The sequence below is a fragment of the Populus trichocarpa genome, chromosome 14 (genome assembly GCF_000002775.5).
Source record: "Populus trichocarpa isolate Nisqually-1 chromosome 14, P.trichocarpa_v4.1, whole genome shotgun sequence".
NCBI classification, from domain to species: Eukaryota; Viridiplantae; Streptophyta; class Magnoliopsida; order Malpighiales; family Salicaceae; genus Populus; species Populus trichocarpa.
Window position 1 is genome coordinate 1,597,288 of NC_037298.2, and position 19,495 is coordinate 1,616,782.

General features: G+C 33.1%; 4 protein-coding genes across 6 annotated transcripts; 2 read left to right on the plus strand and 2 right to left on the minus strand.

Annotated features, from left to right (window-relative positions):
- Positions 1-2,001: 2,001 nt before the first annotated feature.
- LOC18104866 (transcription factor SPATULA) lies at positions 2,002-4,867 on the plus strand. Of its 2 annotated transcripts, none has more exons than XM_024585409.2 (6): positions 2,002-2,519; positions 2,621-2,707; positions 2,827-2,892; positions 2,999-3,064; positions 4,056-4,376; positions 4,461-4,867. In XM_024585409.2, exons 1-6 carry the CDS (start codon positions 2,211-2,213, stop codon positions 4,539-4,541), a joined length of 930 nt encoding a protein of 309 aa, XP_024441177.1. In that variant the 5' UTR covers positions 2,002-2,210; the 3' UTR covers positions 4,542-4,867. The 2 variants fall into 2 exon arrangements, with proteins under 2 accessions (XP_024441177.1, XP_006374908.1); XM_006374846.3 differs by having other exon boundaries at positions 2,003-2,519; positions 2,618-2,707.
- A 2,628-nt stretch (positions 4,868-7,495) lies between these two features.
- LOC18104867 (transcription factor bHLH95) lies at positions 7,496-10,399 on the plus strand. Of its 2 annotated transcripts, none has more exons than XM_024585410.2 (3): positions 7,496-8,129; positions 8,983-9,441; positions 9,902-10,399. In XM_024585410.2, the coding sequence occupies exons 1-3, from the start codon at positions 7,803-7,805 to the stop codon at positions 9,998-10,000; spliced, it is 885 nt and encodes a 294-aa protein (XP_024441178.1). In that variant the 5' UTR covers positions 7,496-7,802; the 3' UTR covers positions 10,001-10,399. The 2 variants fall into 2 exon arrangements, with proteins under 2 accessions (XP_024441178.1, XP_006374909.1); XM_006374847.3 differs by having other exon boundaries at positions 7,497-8,129; positions 8,992-9,441.
- Positions 10,400-11,091: 692 nt separating this feature from the next.
- On the minus strand, positions 11,092-13,231 carry LOC18099823 (protein ALP1-like). The gene is made up of 3 exons (XM_052447011.1): positions 12,035-13,231; positions 11,642-11,873; positions 11,092-11,543 (listed from the first exon to the last, which is right to left on the minus strand). The coding sequence occupies exons 1-3, from the start codon at positions 12,737-12,739 to the stop codon at positions 11,092-11,094; spliced, it is 1,389 nt and encodes a 462-aa protein (XP_052302971.1). The 5' UTR covers positions 12,740-13,231.
- Positions 13,232-14,347: 1,116 nt separating this feature from the next.
- LOC18099822 (L10-interacting MYB domain-containing protein) lies at positions 14,348-16,064 on the minus strand. Its single transcript, XM_006380928.3, has 2 exons — positions 15,085-16,064; positions 14,348-14,980 (listed from the first exon to the last, which is right to left on the minus strand). The coding sequence occupies exons 1-2, from the start codon at positions 15,403-15,405 to the stop codon at positions 14,348-14,350; spliced, it is 954 nt and encodes a 317-aa protein (XP_006380990.2). The 5' UTR covers positions 15,406-16,064.
- Between the last annotated feature and the right edge of the window lie 3,431 nt (positions 16,065-19,495).

Here is a 19,495-nt window from a genome sequence, read left to right on the forward strand (position 1 = left end):
AATCTCTAGTTTGAGGTGGGCTAGGTATTGTTTGAGAGTATTATAATTTTTATTTTTAGATGTGTTTTAAAAGTATATTTTTTTTAAAAAAAATATTAATTTAATATTTAATATTTTTTAAATGTTTTTAAATAATTTTATTATACTAGTATTTAAAATAAAAACTACTTTACAATACAATATTAAAAACAGAATTAACTGTCATGATTGTAATCAATTATAGAATGTAAATCATGGGCTCCATGGGCTATAGATACTGGAGCTAGAAATTCAAGAAATTATAACAATTAAAAAAAATTCAAGAATACAAGAAACACTGGATCCACAAGACTGTCATCAAATTCTATATTGAGATCTTCTTGAGATATTTTCTCAGTATTTAGTTTTTTGCACTAAAAAAACTATCATGTCGATCTAATCCATGTGAACAAAACAAGATATATATATATATATATATTAACCAATAATACTATTGAAATCATTTTTTATATATATAGATATGATCTGCCTATTTCATTTGAAATTCCATTTATTTTCTCTACTATTTGTCATGGGATATGCTTCTTCTTCTTTTTTCCTTCTCTTTTAGAGATTTCCTTGCCATGACAAGAAAAGAGGGAATAAAAAAGGAAAAATCAATTTTATTTCTAATCTATATATTCATTTTCAATTGGTTCCCGAACTTGTAAATCTTATCAATTTAGTCCCGAACTTTCAAGACAATCGTAGACTATATTCTTTCACTAATGTTCATTGACTTTTAAATGAATTTATTTTTCAAAAATGAATTATTTAATATCATATAATATGCAAATTAAACAAAAAATATACAAAAAGATCCTATTGAGAAATGCCGGGAAAGTCCAGTAACGTATTTGATATTTTGATAGTGGTTATTTTTAAAAGTATTTTTTATTTAAAAATATATTAATTTTTAAATTTATTTTTGATATTAATATATTAAAATAATATAAAATTAACAAGAAATAACTTAATAAAAAAATTGACAAACAACGTTTTGGCCGCAATGCTAAACTCGCTCTAGGACCTAATCGATAAAATTTATAGATCTGAGACTTAATTTAAAATAGGTATGTAGAATAGGGACTGGATCGTGCGGAGTGTAAATAAAACCATCGAGAATGTTGCTAACACGCCACTAAAAGTGACATCGGGAACTGCACTTTTGGTCTCTTAAATAAATGCTTCAGGCTAAGGTGACGTTTTTTGTTGGATAAGACACTGAAGGTTTGAAAGATGTGTCTTTGACTTTCACCTTCAGCTACGAATTCAAATGAGCTTACTGAATACCCCCTCAAGAAATGTAATTTATACTTTCTTCCCAGTATTAGATTTTTTTTTGTATCAGTGTCCGCTTGTCTACGCCTTTGTCTGTGTTTGAGGTAAGAATATATTATTTTTTATTACTAAATCTCACTTCAATTAGATTTTAAATAAAATATTACACACACACTAATAAATCTAAAAAAAATATTATCCTTAATAATACTTAAATCACCATTTTTTATTTAAAAAAAATAATAAAACAACCGCTATGATTTTCTTAACTAAATTATTTAAAACCAAAACAACAACTATTACAAAAAAAAAACACAAAAAACTAAGTTGGATTCTCCAAGCAATTCATGTCACTAGAAATGATAATTTTACTCAAATTAGATAAATATTAAATCCATTCAAATGAACAATAAATATTTTCATCCAATCATCTTCAAGTAAAATTCAAAAATTAAAAATTAAAAATTAAATTATATATAAATATTATTAAATTCAACTCAAACCTAACATGAGATCACCCGATCCAACCACATTGACAGACCGAAGTGCATAAACAACCTTGAAGATTGAAAATATTAATTTTATTTCAAGTACAAGATGATGTCATGCAAAGGCTACAAAATTAAAGAATAACAAAAACCAAAGGGGTAGGGATGCAAAAAGAAGAAAAGTAGAAGTCTTAATTAAGGCGGGAGATTAGTCCAAATTGATAACAAGCATCTCTCTTCCTTTCCTTGTTATGCCAAAACCTCCACTAAGCTCTCAAAAGCCTCCTCTAATCCTCCCTTCCCTTAAACAGCAAAAAGAAAAGCATATCCAACACCCAAAGAGCAAAGAGAACAGCAGCAGTAGTAGTCAAGAAGTACCAGCTAACCAAGCCACCCGAAGATAAGCCCCCCACACATATATCCATGGAGGATCTGTACGGAGCGGCAGCGGCTACTGAGCCGGAAGAAATCTCGACTTTCCTTCATCAACTCCTCCACAACAACTCTTCTTCCCCTTCTAAATTCATGCATCATGCCCTCTCTACCCCAGTGGAGAATGGCGTGGAATTGTTAGATCGCCACCGGTTTTCTGAGACGGAGTGTGGTGCTGGTGTTAATTTCTCTGATCCTGATGGTTATTATGCTAAAGAAGGCGTGGGAAATGCGGTCGTTTCAAAGAGGGGAGGAGTCTCTGTGGAGGATGATCTAGGTGATTTTAGCTGCGATAGTGAGGTAATTTAGCACCTTATTCAAGCAATCTCTTGAGTTACTTTTTTTTAAAAAAATTGTACGGATAATATATATATTGCTTTAAAATATTTTGAATATAGAAGGGGGTGGAGGTGCAAGCTAATACAGCGCGGCCGCGAAGTTCGTCGAAGAGGAGTAGAGCTGCGGAGGTTCATAATTTATCTGAAAAGGTTCGTTTTTGCAAGACACCCATATTATTATTATTATTATTATTATTATTATTATTATCTTGATTGTATGGAATTTAATTTGTGTGGGTTTGATTTGAAATGGATGGATTTTTGAATAGAGGAGGAGGAGCAGGATCAATGAGAAAATGAAAGCATTACAGAATTTAATTCCTAATTCTAATAAGGTACACTATGTTTTATAGCAAACAAGTTTTAATTAGTAAGTTGAATGCAAAGAGTTTCAATTGAATTACTGTATGATTTGGAGTTATATTGTTTTGGTTTTGATAGACGGATAAGGCTTCGATGCTGGATGAGGCCATTGAATACTTGAAGCAGCTTCAGCTTCAAGTGCAGGTGAGTGGTTTCTATGGCTCTTTTATTTGATTGTTTGTTTTAAGCCATTATGATTAATTGGTTTTGACTCTTTTGCATGATTTCAATTCATTTTGAACATTGTTGCTCTATGAGTGATCCTTGACTAAAGCTTGTTTTGGAGCTTTTACGTACAAGAATGTTGCTTCGGTTCATTAAAGAATTTGCTGGATGTAGAAGCCAGCTGAACGGTCTCTTACTTTCTAGGCTATGCAATTCTTATATATAGTTAGAGCATCTGGTTAAAATATTTAGAACAATGATACACCCATTTCTGATCTATTTAATTTCATGTCTTCTCTAATGGATCTTTCCAAAGTCTAAGCATCATAGAAGTTTTAGGCATTCTAATCCATAATCAAATACAGGCAGGCCTATCAAGTGTTATCATTTTATATAGTATATTTGTGTTTGTTGACTTTGATTTTAAGGCTCGAGGAATTCCTATCTTGGTTGGTAGACAGAGCAGGAAATTGACCATTTTCAACTTTGTCTTTGATTGGCAAAAATGAATCTAATTTTTCACCGTGTATACTACAAAGATGGCTCTGACTCAAATTTGGTTTTACAATGGTTTTGAATGCTACTGCTCTGCACTACAGGACCGAGTCTTCTTGCAGTCATGACTGAGCATGACTTCCTACACTTAGAATATAAGTTGGATGACTTGGTTTTCTGTACCTGGGTGAACATTTGTTTGCTTAAATTTCCATGGGGTTGTGGGCTGGGGCAAAACCCTCACGTCAGAGGCTGCGCAGAGTAGATACTAACTGGTTTTAAAGTTACATATCTATACTGTTTCCATGGAGTAACATTCTAAAAGTTCTGATTCTCTGCCAAGTTCAATGTTAGCATGTGAAATTACTAGATGGCTTCAATGGGAATAATAGCAAAAATAGGTTGGTCAGTATGGACAATGCAGTTATTTGTCTCTGTAGCATATTATATGATTCATATCATGATTGATTTACAGATGCTAACAATGAGAAATGGATTGAGTTTGCACCCGATGTGCTTACCAGGAGCACTACAGCCAATGCAGCTGCCCTTGTCAGGAATGAGCTTTGATGAAGGGATTGGATTGTTAACTACCAATACATTAACAGGCATATTTTCTGCAAATGAAGAAAGCTCAGAGCAAAATTCTCTTAATCTTCCAACCCAGTGCACTATCTCAAATCAACCAATCACTATTCCTTCAGGGACAAATATTACCTCATCAGAAACCAACTTCGGTTTTGAACCACAGATCCATGTTAACCATGCACCTTTCAATCTGTCCACGTCTTCAAAGGTAAACTCTATGCAACAACCATAGGAGTATTTATGAGAATTTGCTGGTGTAAAATTTCACTCTTTTTTTTTTGGTGATGTGAAGGAAATCTGCAGGGAAGGCACACCACAGGCAAAGCTAGAGATGAATCAAACCACGAAGACCTCCCCATCTGGTGTGGCCTAGTTATGATCTTACTCTTCAGATACATGAACAATGAAATTGCCACCAATAACAGTTTCCATTTGTTCAAAACCATATGAGCTGCAAATGGTCCTCAAAACAACTGACATTTCACTCTTCACCGGGTCATTTATTTTGTGATTTATAACAGCTTAATACAACTGTAAGAACCGGGCTCTTAGCGTCCTTTAACTTCACTGGAAATGCTTGTCTGAAATCTTATTTAGGAAACCAAGATGTCTCTGTCAGACTGGATGAATGTTTCTATTGCTACTCCGTTTGAAATCTGTATTTTAAAGAAGGAAATGAAGTTGTAGGACGTTTTGTAACGCTCGCCATTTTGCTGTCCTGTACAGCTTAAAAGCAGGGAAGGCATTTCTTGCCATGAATTTTTGAAACGCATGGCTTTAGGTGAAAGCAAACCACAACCCGAGTAAAGACACGGAAACAGTGCATGTATCAGGGACTTGGCTAGAGAATGAGCAAAACCAAGAGAATCTTCGGGACTTGTATTTGCAGGCGTTTCTATCGATGCTGATGGCATTTGCTCGATTTCATTTATGATTTTCGGTTTTTTTAATGCCAAAAGTGCATCTCTTGTCCCGATACTCCACCTTCGAAGAATGAATTATAACCATAATTCACAATCATAATCGAGCAGAAAAAGGCTGTCCAGTTACATCCAATTCAGTCGCAAAAGACAGGTAATCATAAATGAGGGGAGAAGGTACAGTCTCAGCTTATACAAGCACTGGTTTGAACCAGAGTTGGTTTCAAAATTGAAAACTGACGGTTACTTATCATTAGCATAGCCATAACCCGAGTTAGATTTAATATGTTAGGTTGTTGATTATTTTTTAAATTATTTTAATTTATAAATATATCAAAATAATTTTTTATTTTATTAAATTTATTTTTATTATATTCAAAAAAACTAAAAAAAATAATTTAAAAAAATTAACTTTTTTGAAAAGCACACACTTTTTACTATCCTAATAAAACAGCTTAGAAAGGGACGTAAGAGTTGTTGGGCCGCAGTTTCAGAGCCAGATTTTCTTAGGAAAGTGACAGCCATATCGTGGTCTGTGCTGTCATTTGGCATGACACGTCTTCGTTTTCTTGGAGGCCAAAAAGTTTGGATAGTCGTCCTTGCCCTGAGATTCGTCATTATTTTACAGAATTGCCACTTCATAATGGTAAGGAGAAATTGTAAGATTTCTTAAATCCGTTTTACATGGTTTATCTTAAATATAGACTTAATTCAAATCGTTTTAAATGTTTTTTTTTTATTTTTAGCTTTAATTTAAAGGTTATTTTTTTATAAATAATTTATGATAAAATAAAGTTGAAATGATTTTAAATTTAAAGTATGTTTTGGTAAAAATGACTTGAAATAACTTTTTTTTTAAATAGTATTAGAATTCATTAGCCAAAAATTTTAATTTATTAATAGATAAAAGATTTGAATGATTTCATTAAAAATTTTTTTTATCAATCATACTCATTACTTTTTTTTAAGTAAAAAAAAACTTCAATCAATTTATAAAAGTTATATCAAGCATTAGTTATAATTAGCAGATTTTTTGTCAACAAGTTTCAAGCTAACAATTTCAAAAGGAGTAAAGATTGAGATTTACGAAGGGTGGCTGGGAAAGTATTATGTGATATAAAATATGTTTTTTAAAAAATGTATTTGAATTGGTTTTTCTAGTTTTTTCTTTTTATGATTTCGATATCATTATTTAAAAATACTGAAAAAACTTTAATTTATTTAGAAAAACACTTTCAAATACATTCCTAAAGGGCTGCTTGGTATTGATATACTATGTTGTAGGATAAAAGTGTATTTGATAATTAGTTACTGTGTTGTATTTATAAATGTTTAAAGCATCTGAATAGTGTTTGATTAAATATTATTATTATAATTTAGAGATATAAAATAACCAATAATAATTGTGCTAAAAAATGTTTTAGAATAGAATGTGTAATTTATTTAAAATAATAATAATAAATTTTCATTTTAATTAAAAAAATAAATCTCAGAAGGAATTACCTTGATTTATTTTAAAAAGAAACATTTTTTCTTTATGGAATATGTTAGAAATAAGAAACTTTATTAATAGGATGCATGTGATATTACAATCAACCAATTAAAAGGTATATACAAGAATAAAATTAAACAATTATGGAAATAAATACAAGCTTTAATTATTTAAAATTCTTGGTTTCATCATTTGATGTAGTACTTGATTTCCTCATGATTGTATAAATTGGATTTTAATTCAAAATACATTATCTTAATTTGTTTTCTCAACATATCCCCTTAAACTTATAGAGATTTTAAACAAAAATTTTTATGGGTTTGATATTTATATTTAAAAATATTATTGAAATCTCGATGATAATTTCTTTTAAAAAAATCTCAATAAACCAAGGCTATTCAATTCAATAACAACCAAAGAAAAAAATTATATGGGACAACATGTAACTTTCAATAGATCATAAAAAATCTAAGTTGAACTTTACTTGAGTTTGTAATTTATAAAACATAACATGGAGTTAATATTTCATGAACAAGAAAAATGCCATAAAATCATAATAAAAAAAATGGTCTTTAAATTGTGATTCTAAGGGAAATAAAAAAAAGAGCTAGAAAATTATAGTATTAGAGTTTAAATCTTTTAATCAAATATAAATTGGTAATAATATGATTTTCTTGTAAGGAATGTATGGTAATGATATAAAGAAAAATGATAAAAATAAAAAGTAAACAAAAATGAAAAGAAACTAATAGTTGGCAGGCAACGATAGTCAATATTATTGACTTTTATCAATAAGATATGATATTACAATCAACAAATTAATATATATATAACCAAGTAATTATAAATATAAATTATAATATTTAATTATTTAAAATCCTTGATTTTATTCTTTGATATAATACTTGATTTTCTTAATAATTAATAATTATATTAATCGAATTTCAATCCAAAATATACGAGGAACTTGAATAAAGGGACTGCCTGCCTTGAGAAATCCTTTTCTTTTTCTTGGATGGATCAGCCTCTGGTAATGAGAGCTTCCGTTCTTGTTTGGTAGCCAAATAACGGCATTATCTCATGATTGTATTTTGGTTTCATGTGTTTTCTGGTAGCCCAAATCATCTCATAGCCCCACACCTTTTCGCCACCTTTTTCCTTCCTTCTGTTAAAAAACGCTTGCCTTCTTCTCTATCCCTTGTAACTCTCTTAAAAATCAGCCATGTCCACCATAAAAACCTGTAGAGAAACCCTTTTAGCTGCCTTCACTGATAATTCAGATAATTATAAGAAGTTGGTCTCGAAATCATACAATAATTATTCAGCCACCAGTAGCCTAATGGATACGGAAATACCGGCTGTGGCAGTAGTACCGGGTCAAAAGAGAAGTAGAAAAGGAGGGGATGCAAGAAATAAGAAGGTTGTTAATGGTGGTGGTAGTGGAGAATCAGAGCATGAGATTCACATATGGACTGAGAGAGAAAGGAGAAAGAAGATGAGGAACATGTTTTCTAGTCTTCATGCTTTGCTTCCTCAACTTCCTGCTAAGGTATTTTTAAATTCAGTCTAAAAGATTGGCAAAAAAATAAAAGAGTTCTTGCTCTACAAGGGACGAAAATATAAACATTTCTTAATTAATATTACTACAACATGCGATCTAGTTTTGGATGCCTTGATGAACATACATAGGATTGTATTTCATGGGGCTCCTTACATCTATGAAAGTCAAGGAACTTCATTTTTTTTTGGTAGTTTTATTCATTGTTTAATTTCATTTTACTGCGATCTTTGTTTTGATTCTTGAAATCACCTTGCTCATTTTTTGTAAAGCTTTGATGAACAAATTTGAATCCATTTGTGCAGGGAAGAAATTATTTGAAATCTTTAAGGTTACATGATCATTAGATCAGTTTCAGTAGGAAGTTGCACTGGCGTCTAATTAAGAGAGAACCTAACTTATCTTCGCATCTTGTATGTTGGTTCTCTGTCAAGTTCTTGTATTTACTCATGTGTGGTCCACCTGGCCTGCGTTTTGCATCTAAAAGCATCATTTTTGGTGCTTTTTCATCCGAAACGCAGGTTGCACCATAGATGCACCGCGTAGCCAAACAGGAAGGTTCTCCCTTGTCTTCATCGGTTACCTAGGGTTTTTCAATTTAAATTATCTCAGTTATCAAAAAAAAATTATTGGTTGTTTGACACAGCGTATATTGAAAGATAGAAAGCTAATGTTTTTATAGCACTGAATAATTGGATTGTTATTGCTTCTCCCTCCAACTGAAGGGAAAAAACGTAAAGTGCAAAAATTGTATGAATTTAGTTTTGATTTCGCATGAAAATTATGTGTTTTGTTTTTATTTTTTTTGCCTCTCTTCAAAGTTCAAATTGATTTCACTCTGAAGCTTGTACAGGCAGACAAGTCCAGTATTGTAGATGAAGCAGTAAAATACATCAAGACCCTCCAACAAACCCTCCAAACCTTGCAAAAACAGAAGGTTGAAAAATTCCAGGGAGCTATCATTGACTTTGAACCATCAGTGATCACATCACTGACAGATACAGTTGGATCGAGGGAAGCCTCTTTTGCTGCTCTGGGGCCATCAAAGAACTCCCCTTTGACCTCAAAAATGTCTCAGAATTCATTTTCTGTCTCTCTTTCTCCGGCTTGCTTCCAGACATGGTTTTCACCAAATGTTGTCATGAACATGTGTGGTGATGATGCACAATTCAGCTTGTGTTCAACAAGGAAGCCTGGGTTACTTGCCACCATCCTCTACATACTAGAGAAGCATAATTTGGATGTTGTATCTGCTCATATTTCCTCTGATCAGTATCGTAGCATTTACATGATACATGCTCATGTGAGTATAACAAACTTGGCTCGTAACTTTCCTTTTTATGTTTTGGGGATGAGATAAGGGGCTGGAAAACAAATAACAGGCCAAGTGTGTCGTAGATATTTGCTGCATTATGGCATCATCTTTTGGGTTTGGCCATGGAGGCAAAAGCCTACTTGAATGTTTGCTTATCTGAACATTCATACCTTACAATTGAGGCCGTGTTATTACAAGCATATAACCTGTAGAGTCCGTTAAATGTTTAAGTTCCTTGTTAATCTAATTAAATCAAAAAATTAAGCACAAGGCTACATACAGCATATGGAAGAAGCATCTTAAACTAACATTTGGTGCAAGAAACAGTTATTAAAGATGTATTTGTGCTCTTACAGTAATTTAGAGAATAATGTGCTAACATCCCTTTCCCCTTACTGTTTTCAATGTAATCATGCACGCTTCTAATGTTATGGAGCTTTCATATCAGGCCGACGGAGCTTCTGATCAATATCCAGAGGCAATGTCAGTCGAAGATACATTCAAGCTAGCAGCAGGCGAGATGAACTTATGGGTCATGTCATGTTGATTTGGAACCATGCATCAACAGAAAGGATGTTCACTCTTAAGACTTTGCCTTTTTTGTTGAAAATTAAAGGGTGGTTCACATGCATGAAACGGGGGATGCTTAATAAACTATCAGCTTGCTCTATCTACCAGGCAACATGGATATATAGCTTCTTCGGATCCATGCATAATGTTCCAGTTAATTAATTTTCTGCATATAATCAAGTAATGTGAACGATGCTAGCTAGCGCAGAAAACTGTCACATGTCTGCACGGCTGAACATCAGGAAAGGAGATTAATTTTGGTAAATATACCTGCACAAGACCAGAGATATAAAGGTTCAATTTTATATTTATCATCTGGTACCTCCATTTGATATGTTAGATTCCCTGCAGATTTATTTTGTGATTGATTTAGATATGTTTTGGTTTTTATTGTTAGTCGAAAGTAACTCGGTTAAAATTAACACGTAACTCGGTTAAAATCCACTGTTTTAATTGTTTCATATTAACTCATCAAATACGTAATCAATTTAATTAATTTGCTTGTCAAACACTTATACGAATCGACAGGCTTGTCAACAAAGCTCGATTGCAGATTATCCTCTGTTTGTTTGATGTGTTGAAGGTGCAAGGTAGCAAAGATTACGTAGCATCTCTTTGATTAGAAAGCGAAGAAGAATCATCTATAAAAGGTAGAAACCTCATATTAGAGCGTGTTTGGTATTGTGGTAGCTTTTGTGGTTGTGGTTTTAAAAAAGCAGTTTAATAAAAAGTACTTTTTGTGAGGTTGATTTCAAAAAAAGTTGGTGTTTGGTTAAATCTGTGGTTGAAGTTGTGGTTTTAAAAAAAGCAGTTTCTTGTGTTTGGTTAAAAAACTGTGGTTGAAATTGTGGTAGAAAAAAAACAGTTTTGTGTTTGGTAAAACTGTGGTTTAAATTGTGGTTAAAAAAATAGTTTTTTTTGTTTGGTTAATATGGTTTGTGTTTTATATTTGATTTGAATTAATTAAAAGGACATATATAGACACACATATATAATTCCAAAACATAGATATTTTGTAATTATGATTACATAACAAAATGACATATCATTATACATTAATGTACTCCTTTATTGTTCCATCAAACTATTTGCAATTATATCGCGTACAAAATCCATACGTGAAGGCCTTTGTGAGCCTTGAACGGCCGAAACCTGAACAATATCAGGTAAAAAGTCATCTGGAATTAAATTGGGGTTGCGATCATACTCAGAAAAAACTTCATCATCTTGCGATCTCCTTCTAATATAGTTATGTAGTGCCATTGATGCAACTACAATCTCAACTTGTGTTTTGTATGGATAAGCAGGCATGTTTTGCAAAATTTTCCACCTCTGTTTCCATACCCCAAAAGAACGTTCGATCACGTTACGTAGTGACGAGTGTGCACGATTAAACACTTCTTTCCTACCACTTGGTTGTCCACGCCGCCTAAATTCTTGGAAGTGATACCTCTCGCCTTTGTAGGGACCTAAATACCCATACTCGTTTGGATATCCAGCATCAACCAAATAGTATTTTCCTGCAAATAATAACAACATGGTAATTAATAACAGAACTTAAAAAAAAAATATTATATTCCTTCAATTACCAAATCTTCAATTTAGTCAAAATCACAACCTTCTGGAGGTTTTGGAAATTTGATATTGCTATTGTCAATAGCCTCCAGAAAAATACGTGTATCGTGTGCACTGCCTTCCCATCCTGCCCACACGAACATGAATTGCATGTCGAAACTACAAGCGGCCATGACATTTTGTGTTGGTACACCTTTTCTTCCAATATATGGAATTTGATTTGCAGATGGTATGCAGGCACGAACATGTGTTCCATCAATTGCACCGACACAATTCTACAGGCAAAAAAAACATTAAGTACTCATAAACATTTATAACATATTTCATATTCATTTGAACAACTTAATTAAACTACTTAATTAAACAAAAATTCATCTACTAATAGTTTATTTAAACTACTTAATTAATTAAACTACTTAATTAAACAAAAATTCACCTTGAAATGTGGCATAAATCTTGGATTCATAGCAATTTCTCTTGGTATGCTCGTAAATTGTGGATCTACTGGTTTTATGACTTCCACAGCAAACAAACGTAATGATTTAAGCACTTCTTTAAAACATCTACTAATAGTTTCACCTGAATGCTGAAATCGTTCCTGCACTTGTCTATTTGACGCCCCAACTGCTATTGTAAATAGAAACATTGCCACCTTTTCAATAACGCTCATTCTTCTTGACGGTTTTAAGCCATGGTGCGTTTCTAATTCAGTGCACAGACTCAACAAAGTGGTTGCATCCATCCTGAACATGTTAACACTTCGTTTCCAATGACCTCTTAAAACCTCTGTCAACCAACGCATCCCTGTATTATACGAAACCATACATGGTTCTTTATACATATAATTAATATAACACATGTTTATAGCTCCAGCTGTGCATATAATTAATTTTTTCATATCAAAATGCGTCATTAAAATAAATTCATCTTCATCATCACTGTCATCGTCACCGTCATCATCACTGTCATCGTTACTATCGTCGGCGTCGTTTCCATCACTGTCATCTCCAGCACCAGAAAATGAGGCACCACTACCTTCACAACTAGGATAATTAATGTGGTCTACAATGCGGTTCATTACATTATCATAATTGCCATCGCAATCCCCATTAAATATGTCATTAAACCGTGAATCATCCATAACTTCAATTACATGAAAACAAAAAAAAATTATATGTTGTTAATAAAAATATTTAAATAATTAAATATCATTCAATAAAAAAAAACTATCAAATAGTTGGTGCAACATAAGTTTTTTCATACCTGTAAAGCCAAACAAAAACAGTGTTCAACTTGCTTGTATGAAATGCAGTTGAGGAGGTTTGAGAGGTTTGTTATGAAGCAAAAAAGTTCTTTGAAAGTTGGCTTACAAACAATCCTCTTTATATAGAAAAAACTCACTGCTTTTTACGTCTCTTTTACAAGCAATTTTATTCAGCTTACAATACCAGTACATTATCACATGTATAGACTGTAAAAGTAACATATAATGTTACTTTTACAGCTAATATATTCTGTATTCTGACATGTATTTTTTCACCTTTTGTTCTCATTATATTATTCAAGATTCCTTGGCCCACTTTTTTTTCTTTTCTTATCACCATGACAGTGCACACCAACATGTACAGAAATCATCTGAAAAGCTACAAATATTGTATTCCAAGAACTGTAACTGCAGATTCAATTGACACCTCACAAAATAAACATTATTTATATATATAAACTCCAACAGCAACGCACAAAAGAGAGCAGCATGTATTCCAATAATAGGTGACAAATCCAGCAGCTCAAACAGCAATGACAGTAGCACATACACATATATTTCATGCACTGGCTTTCATGCACACAGTAGCTAAGACAATATTCAAAACTCACTTGCACACAATAGCTGAAACAGTCACGTTAACAGCAATGAATAGCTTTAAAACAAACAAGGCATCAGCTTCCATCAATTCTCACTACAGAACAGAACACAAATGCTCCTTATCACACTGCACAAGCATACAGTAGCTGCACATGGTATCTCAATTACTTGCAGCTTTCTTATCACCATGCAGCACACATCAACTCACAGCAGAAAAAGAAAACAAACAAATATTCACACAGTAGCTGCACATGGTATATCAATGAATACAGCTTCACACACAAGGCTGCAGCTCCCATCACCTCACGGCAGAAAAGAAAACACACCAACATTTCACACAGTAGTTGCACATGGTTTATTACAATTACAGTTGGACATACAAGGCAACAGATCCCATCAACTCATGGCATAAAAGAAAACAAACAAGACTGCACATGGTATTTTATAATAGAACATACATTTTAACAGCAACAATCAATATTCAAGACCTTCAGGGAACAACACAGTGAAGGAAAATTACCAACAAATTCAATCCAATGGTCAACCATTTAACATTAATAACAACAGAAGTGACAGTTTTAATTCATTGATAAAATACAACATTAAAAACTAACAATATCCTCATACAAGTATATTAGCTCCCGAAAAGTAGTTTAATATAAATACAACAATAAACAAATTACCGCAAATGGAAATGCCCATATATCTCAACACGAAATGTGGAAGAATACAATGACTCGGATAAACTTCGGCAATTCGAAAAAACTCATTTTTGAAACCGGCATCCCATTATTCTGCAACAATAAAATAAAATTGTATAAATACATTAAGCAAGTGAATAGTTAATTGATTAACGGTTAAGAAAATGTAATAATACCATGTCAGCTAAGCACGTTTAGTGCGTGCATACATTCGTTGTAGCCATCTCAACTTCTGCTCCTTATCACCCATACTAGCCCACATTTCTCTTTTCCTTCTTAAACTCAAATACTCTGTAGCAAAGTCGTGGAACTCATCTTCAATTGAAACTCCAGGAATTGAGTGCAGCTCGGCCATCACCTCGCGAATACTACAGCCTTCGCGATCCAAATTAATAGACGTGGAATCACTCTTAGTCGATATACTCTCAAGTAGTTGATTGCACCTTGACAGCAGCTGAATTCCAGAAGTTTTCTTCTTTCTACCTCGCACATCATAATGATCTCGTTCTTTTCTTTTGTCACCGCTTTTTGTGTTGCTGCTGCTAGACATATTTATCCCTCCAACCATTCGAGCCATGTCAGTCTGGAAATCTGGAATCACATCTTCCTCCGAATCACCGCTGCCCTCTTCTAAACCATCATGAGCAATGTCGGCATTGCTTGTACCAGGATCAACATCACTGTCAGCAGGTACACCTGATGAAGGAGCCCATGCATACGCTCTAGTTGCGACAATGTTGGAATACATTCGGTCAAATTTATTCTTCAAAGACTGCTCAATACCGACATGTCTGAATTTTTTAGCTCCTCTAATTTCCTGCATATAAATTAAATCAAGTAATGAAGGATCAAGACTAGTAAAATTTTGGTGTTGGAATTTGACAACAATAAAAGAAATTGTTAGGATGACAAGGAATGTACCTGAATTTTTTGTTTCCACCACTCATCGCTAGCTGAAATTGTGCCTAATTCATTATTCCAGCCAACACCAGTTTCAGAAACCAGCTTATTCCATATCCTCCAATCCTTTTTGCATCCATCCCATTTGTTTTTCAATTGTGTTTTGGTGAATGCATGACCAGTTTGTTCTTTGAAGGATGTTATGAGAAATTTCCACCCCGTTTTATCGAAATGAGTATTAGGTCTCATTCCCATATCAATTGCCTTAATGCATATATCACAAAATATATGCACCATTTCCTTTGTCCAAGCAGCCTTATCAAAAGATTCAAGACCTTCCATGATATCTTTTAAAACATTTAACAAAAGTTTGAAATCAATCAATGATATCAATTACATTATGGCACATACATAAACCGTGGACTAAAACAATAATAAAACACTCAATGTTCAGCATTTATAAAAGTTATGTGGTTAGCAACAAACATTAAACATGCATGTATTTGAATGAAAATGTTCCCATTAATGCGTAATGAAAACTAATTGAAACCCATTAATTTTCAACTGTTCAGAAAACTCAATTTCAGCCATGATATAATATTTGAATTATCAAGCAACACTTCATTGTCATCATGCTGTTTGGAAGCTAAAAAAAGAGGGAAAAAAACAAACAGAACATAATCTATTTCTACATTCAAAGTAACCCAACTTTCTTTCGCAGCATGCAAACACACAAAAGGAAACTCAAATTTCTGATTTTGACTGCACAAGTAGAAATAACAGTAATCCTACATGACATGCTAACAGGGCACTCATTATGATTATAATAAACACACACACAGTAAAGAAATCTACGGTTGCTCAAACAGAAACAACATCAATGTGCATAGTAAACATTTCAGACCATGAAGAACAACACATAAATGAAATTTCAAAGCATCACATTGTTTCCAGTAAGCAAATAATCCAGCAGCAGCACTATCAGCTGGTAGTAGACATAAAAAACAAAACCAGATTAACAAAGAACAACAGCAGACAAGTAGTACATATAAGCAATTAAACACTTCTTTCCAACCACTTGGTTGTCCACGACGCCTAAATTCTTGAAAATGATATCTCTCGCCTTTGTTACTATATATTGTGCACAAGGTTATCACAATCCATCATAATATCCATGTCTAATATTACAAATCATAAAAGTGTGAGCTATACTAGAATTTGGCCCCTGCAGGTCTCATTTTTTCCAGCAATAATCAAGGTTTTGCTATCTACTGGCGATATGAGAAACTAGAAAACTAAGAGATCTACATACATGTATTATTGACCATGTCTTGTATGAAAATCTTGTTAAAGAGATAAGGGAAATATCTAAACCAACAACAACAAAAAAGTCAGCATTTATGGACAAGACCATCAAATTCAACAAACAAGTGAATATTATGAAATGAAAAGCAGAGAAATAAATCAGTTTGTATTGTAACAGTAGGAAACTACCAACCAACAAAGTGGGCCGAGATATTTCAACTGGGAACAGAATACAATAGAGCAAATAATCCAATTGACCCAAAATTAATTTCATGGTACCTTAATTCCAATATAAAACACACGTAATGTGCACAGTAAAGAACTCTACAGTTTATGAAGCAGAAACAACCTCAATGTGCACAGTAAACAGATCAGCATGGATGCATGACATTGTTTCTAGATTAATTAATTTTAATGAAGCAGCAGCACTGTAGGCTAGACATCAACAGAAAAACAAATTTCAACAAAGAACAACACATAATTACGCACAATACAAAGACCAAACAACAGCACAGAAATGAATTTTTTAGCTCAAGTAAAAAAAATTAAAGAACGCACATTACAGGTCATGAAGCAACACAAAAATGCAATGAAATTTGCTCAATTAAAAAAATTGACGAAGGCACAATAAACAGAAGAGAAGCAGCAACATCAAACTACTCTTTTTAGCTTAATTCAAACAAACCAAGAATGCACAATAAACAGATCATGCAGCATCACAGAAATGCAATTTTTAGCTAAAAAAATGAAGATGGAGATAAAGGCAAGAACTTACCTCTGTCTCTCTCTTATGTGACTTTTCCCAGCACGGTTCTGCAGCGTTTTTCTGCAAAAAGAAACAATGGAGACCCAAAACAGAAATGAAATTTTGAGCTAAATTTTAAAAAAAAATTAATGAAGATAAGGAGGTACTTACGGGTCTCTCGCTCGTGTGACCTTTCCCAGCATAAAGCTGTTGGGTTTTTCTTCAATGGTAACAATGGAGGGACAGATCGGTGAAGGTTTGACTGACGATCTTTATGGGTGTTTGGAAAGAAGAAGGGACTGGGGAAGGATGCTCTCAGAACTAGCGTCGTCCTGTACGTGGTTGTTTTTGCAAAATTTTGAAAAGGGGTTGTTGTCGGCAAGAGACAAGAGAGGGGAACAGTCTGGGGAAGGTGGAAAATGGGAGTCTGTAGATCAATGGCCAAATTGATTTGTCAATTAACCGTGCTGTGAACAATTTGGGTGAGGGTTGAGAAAGTTTTGTGACTGTTGGGAAAGTAAGGGGAAAGTGTCGGTGATGAGAGAGAAGAGAAAGTGCATGAAAAGCAATTGGTAATTGCTTTTCAAAAACTGCAGTCCAACCTTGTTTTGGACTGGGACCCACACCAATAAAAAACGTGGTTGGTGTTAACCAAACACTATGTTACAGATTTTCATTTCAACCGTGAACGCAATAGCAAATCCAAACAGCATCTTAGTCCCCGACATATACACTAATTCTCATTTGGGTCCTCTAATTAATTTTGTTAATTGGGTTTCAAAGCATCGAACAATCCTTGATTAAGTCCTTAATTCCATGGATGTCCGTTGATATTTTGGGTTTTCTTATGCAATAAAAACAATGCCCTTTTAAAGAATTCATTTCCTCTTTTTTCTATTTAACCCTCGAAGCTCTAAGAATTGTATGCAGATATAACATACGGAATAAATAATTAGTTGACGAGGATCGAGGAGGTGATCTCTTGCTTCAATTTACCAATACGAGGTCGTTTAGCTGGTGGGCTTCTACTACAGGGCTAGATATGTCGGTAGAAACTACAAAGTTTATAACATGTGATACCAAGAAGCCCCATAACAGGTTGTCTTCGAAGCAAACAAGATTGATGACGCGTGTTTGGAATCTATGGATTAAATTAAATTAAATTAAAGGTTTTAATAAAATTTTATATTTGGAATTTTAAAGAAATAAAATGAATTAAATTTTATTTTTTTTAAACATGTAAATTTAATTTAATTATCAATTGAATTTAATTATAGCTAGCAACATTATGTTGAAAATAAGAATCAGACTCGGCGTCAGCTTCTTCTTTACTGGCAAACCTAACCAATGAAAGGGTGGAAATCATGGGAAATATTGGCAGTGACATTTGAAAGTGACACCAAGAACGAGTTATATTTACTCCACAGGGGGCACATATTACTGGGGTCCAAGCAGCCTGTTCTTACTCGACTCGTCTTTTTGTTTTGTGTTTTGCTCCTTTAATTATGAGGAGTGATGAAGGGTCGCTGGTTGGAGTAGGCATTTTCCTTTTCAATATATATTTTTTTAAAATCTTTTTTGAAAAGTAGGGACAGGTAAAAAAATTGGAAATTTTTTATCAAGAAAGAATAAAAGTTTTGAAATAAATAAATAAATAAATAGGTGATGGTCAAAGCTGCTCAAGGGATTATTTTTATGCTATAAAAATCTATATTAAGTTAGGTTACAGGAAATAAAATTTTCATAAATCTTTTAATTCATATTTACTTGTAATTGAATCTCACTCAAACGTATCTACAAATATTACTCTACTTGCAAAGTAATTGAATCTCACTAAAACGTATCTACAAATATTACTCTACTTGCAAATGATAAGATAGTTATTTTTTATACATATATAAATACGGAAGCAAATAGAATATTCAATTTTTCTATATTATAACAGTCCACTAACCAATGGATATATATATATATATATATATATATATATATATATATATATATATATATATATATATATATATATATATATGATCTCATTTGAGATGCGTTTAGTACTAACCCACCAGAGTATTAGAATAATAAATAATAGCATAGTTTTTCTTATCTCCTTGATTGTTCATGTCTCTACCATGAAAATTTAATTAAATGCGGGGAGGAAGTGGGATAAATCATAGTTTTTAGACCCGATCCGGTTCAAGGTCCGGGTTCCAAATTTTAACAGGTTGCAATCGGGTTGTTGACCGGGTCGCCGGGTCACACCAGGTTTTTTCTTCTCCTATTTTTTCTTCAACCCGGCTCGGTTTCAGTCCCGGTTTGGCCTGGTCTCGGGTCGATTTATTAAACCGGACCGGATTTTAAAACTATAATATAAATATTATA